Here is a 1,474-nt window from a genome sequence, read left to right as displayed (position 1 = left end):
ATCACGCCGCGACCGCAGTGCGCGGCCCCGGCCTCCGTCCCCGCGGAAGCGCCGGTTTGTCCCGCGGCGTCGCCATGGGGCGCACGTCCAAGGACAAGCGCGATGTGTACTACCGGCTGGCCAAGGAGGAGGGCTGGCGGGCGCGCAGCGCCTTCAAGCTGCTCCAGCTGGACGAGGAGTTCCAGCTGCTGCGCGGCGTGAGGCGCGCGGTGGACCTGTGCGCCGCGCCCGGGAGCTGGAGCCAGGTGCTGAGCCGCAAGCTGGGGGGCCCCGGGCCGCCGGCCCGCATCGTGGCCGTGGACCTGCAGGCCATGGCGCCGCTGCCCGGCGTGGTGCAGATCCAGGGCGACATCACCAAGGCCTCCACGGCGCGGGAGATCGTGGCGCGGCTGGAGGGGCGGCCGGCCGACCTGGTGGTGTGCGACGGCGCCCCCGACGTGACGGGGCTGCACGACATCGACGAGTACATCCAGGCGCAGCTGCTGCTGGCCGCCCTGCACATCGCCGTGCACGTGCTGAAGCCGGGCGGCGACTTCGTGGCCAAGATCTTCCGCGGCCGCGACGTGACCCTGCTGTACTCGCAGCTGCGCCTCTTCTTCCCCGACGTGGTGTGCGCCAAGCCGCGCAGCAGCCGCAACTCGAGCATCGAGGCCTTCGCCGTGTGCCGCGGCCTGCGGCTGCCCGACGGCTACGCGCCCAGCCTGCTGGAGCCCCTGCTGGACCACGGCTACCGCGGCGACGTCAACCAGCTGGAGGGCCCCGCGCGCCTCATCGTGCCCTTCCTGGCCTGCGGGGACCTGAGCGCCTACGACGCCGACCGCACCTACCCGCTGCGGCTGGAGGGCGGCCCCGAGTACCGCTACCGGCCGCCGGCGCAGCCGCCCATCCGCCCGCCCTACCAGGAGGCCTGCAGGCTCAGGAAGGCGGGCGGCCTGGGCCGGGGCGCTGCGCCGCCGCCGGAGCCCGGGCCCGAGGAGGAGGAGGAGGAGGGCCGCGCCGAGCCGGGCCTGAGCCAGGCCCTGGGCGCCCTGTCCGCCCTGTCCCTGGAGGCCCCCAGAGCCGCGAGCCCCTCCCCGGCAGCGCCTGGCCAAGCGCAGCCGCCTGAGTAGGCCTTGGCGGCGGTGGGATGGGCCGCGGAGGATATTGATGGTATCACCGTTCTATTTGTAGCTGGCATTTGTAAAATAAATTTCCCTATTTTTGTTAGATTTTTGTCTATTTTTTAAAATTGCAATGATTTTTTTTCTCTATGTTGCCTAAATTCCTCCCAATATCTGTCTTCTCCGTGAGCCATTCCCTGTATATCATTTTTATTCTAAGAAGGGAAAAAGACAATATGTTGCCTAAATTCCTCCCAATATCTGTCTTCTCCATGAGCCATTCCACGTATATCATTTTTATTTTAAGTAAAGAGGGGAAAAAGACAATATATGTTGCCTAAATTCTTCCCACTATCTGCCCTCCCACAGAGCCA

At 66.1% G+C, this 1,474-nt stretch overlaps 1 protein-coding gene across 1 annotated transcript; it reads left to right on the top strand.

Annotated features, from left to right (window-relative positions):
- On the top strand, positions 1-1,206 carry FTSJ1 (FtsJ RNA 2'-O-methyltransferase 1). The gene has a single exon (XM_074217415.1). It carries the CDS (start codon positions 75-77, stop codon positions 1,107-1,109), a length of 1,035 nt encoding a protein of 344 aa, XP_074073516.1. The 5' UTR covers positions 1-74; the 3' UTR covers positions 1,110-1,206.
- Positions 1,207-1,474: the final 268 nt, after the last annotated feature.

The sequence above is a fragment of the Macrotis lagotis genome, chromosome 1 (assembly GCF_037893015.1).
Source record: "Macrotis lagotis isolate mMagLag1 chromosome 1, bilby.v1.9.chrom.fasta, whole genome shotgun sequence".
NCBI classification, from domain to species: domain Eukaryota; kingdom Metazoa; phylum Chordata; class Mammalia; order Peramelemorphia; family Peramelidae; genus Macrotis; species Macrotis lagotis.
Note: the sequence above shows the minus strand (reverse complement) of the source record. Positions and strands in the feature narration are given on the sequence as shown.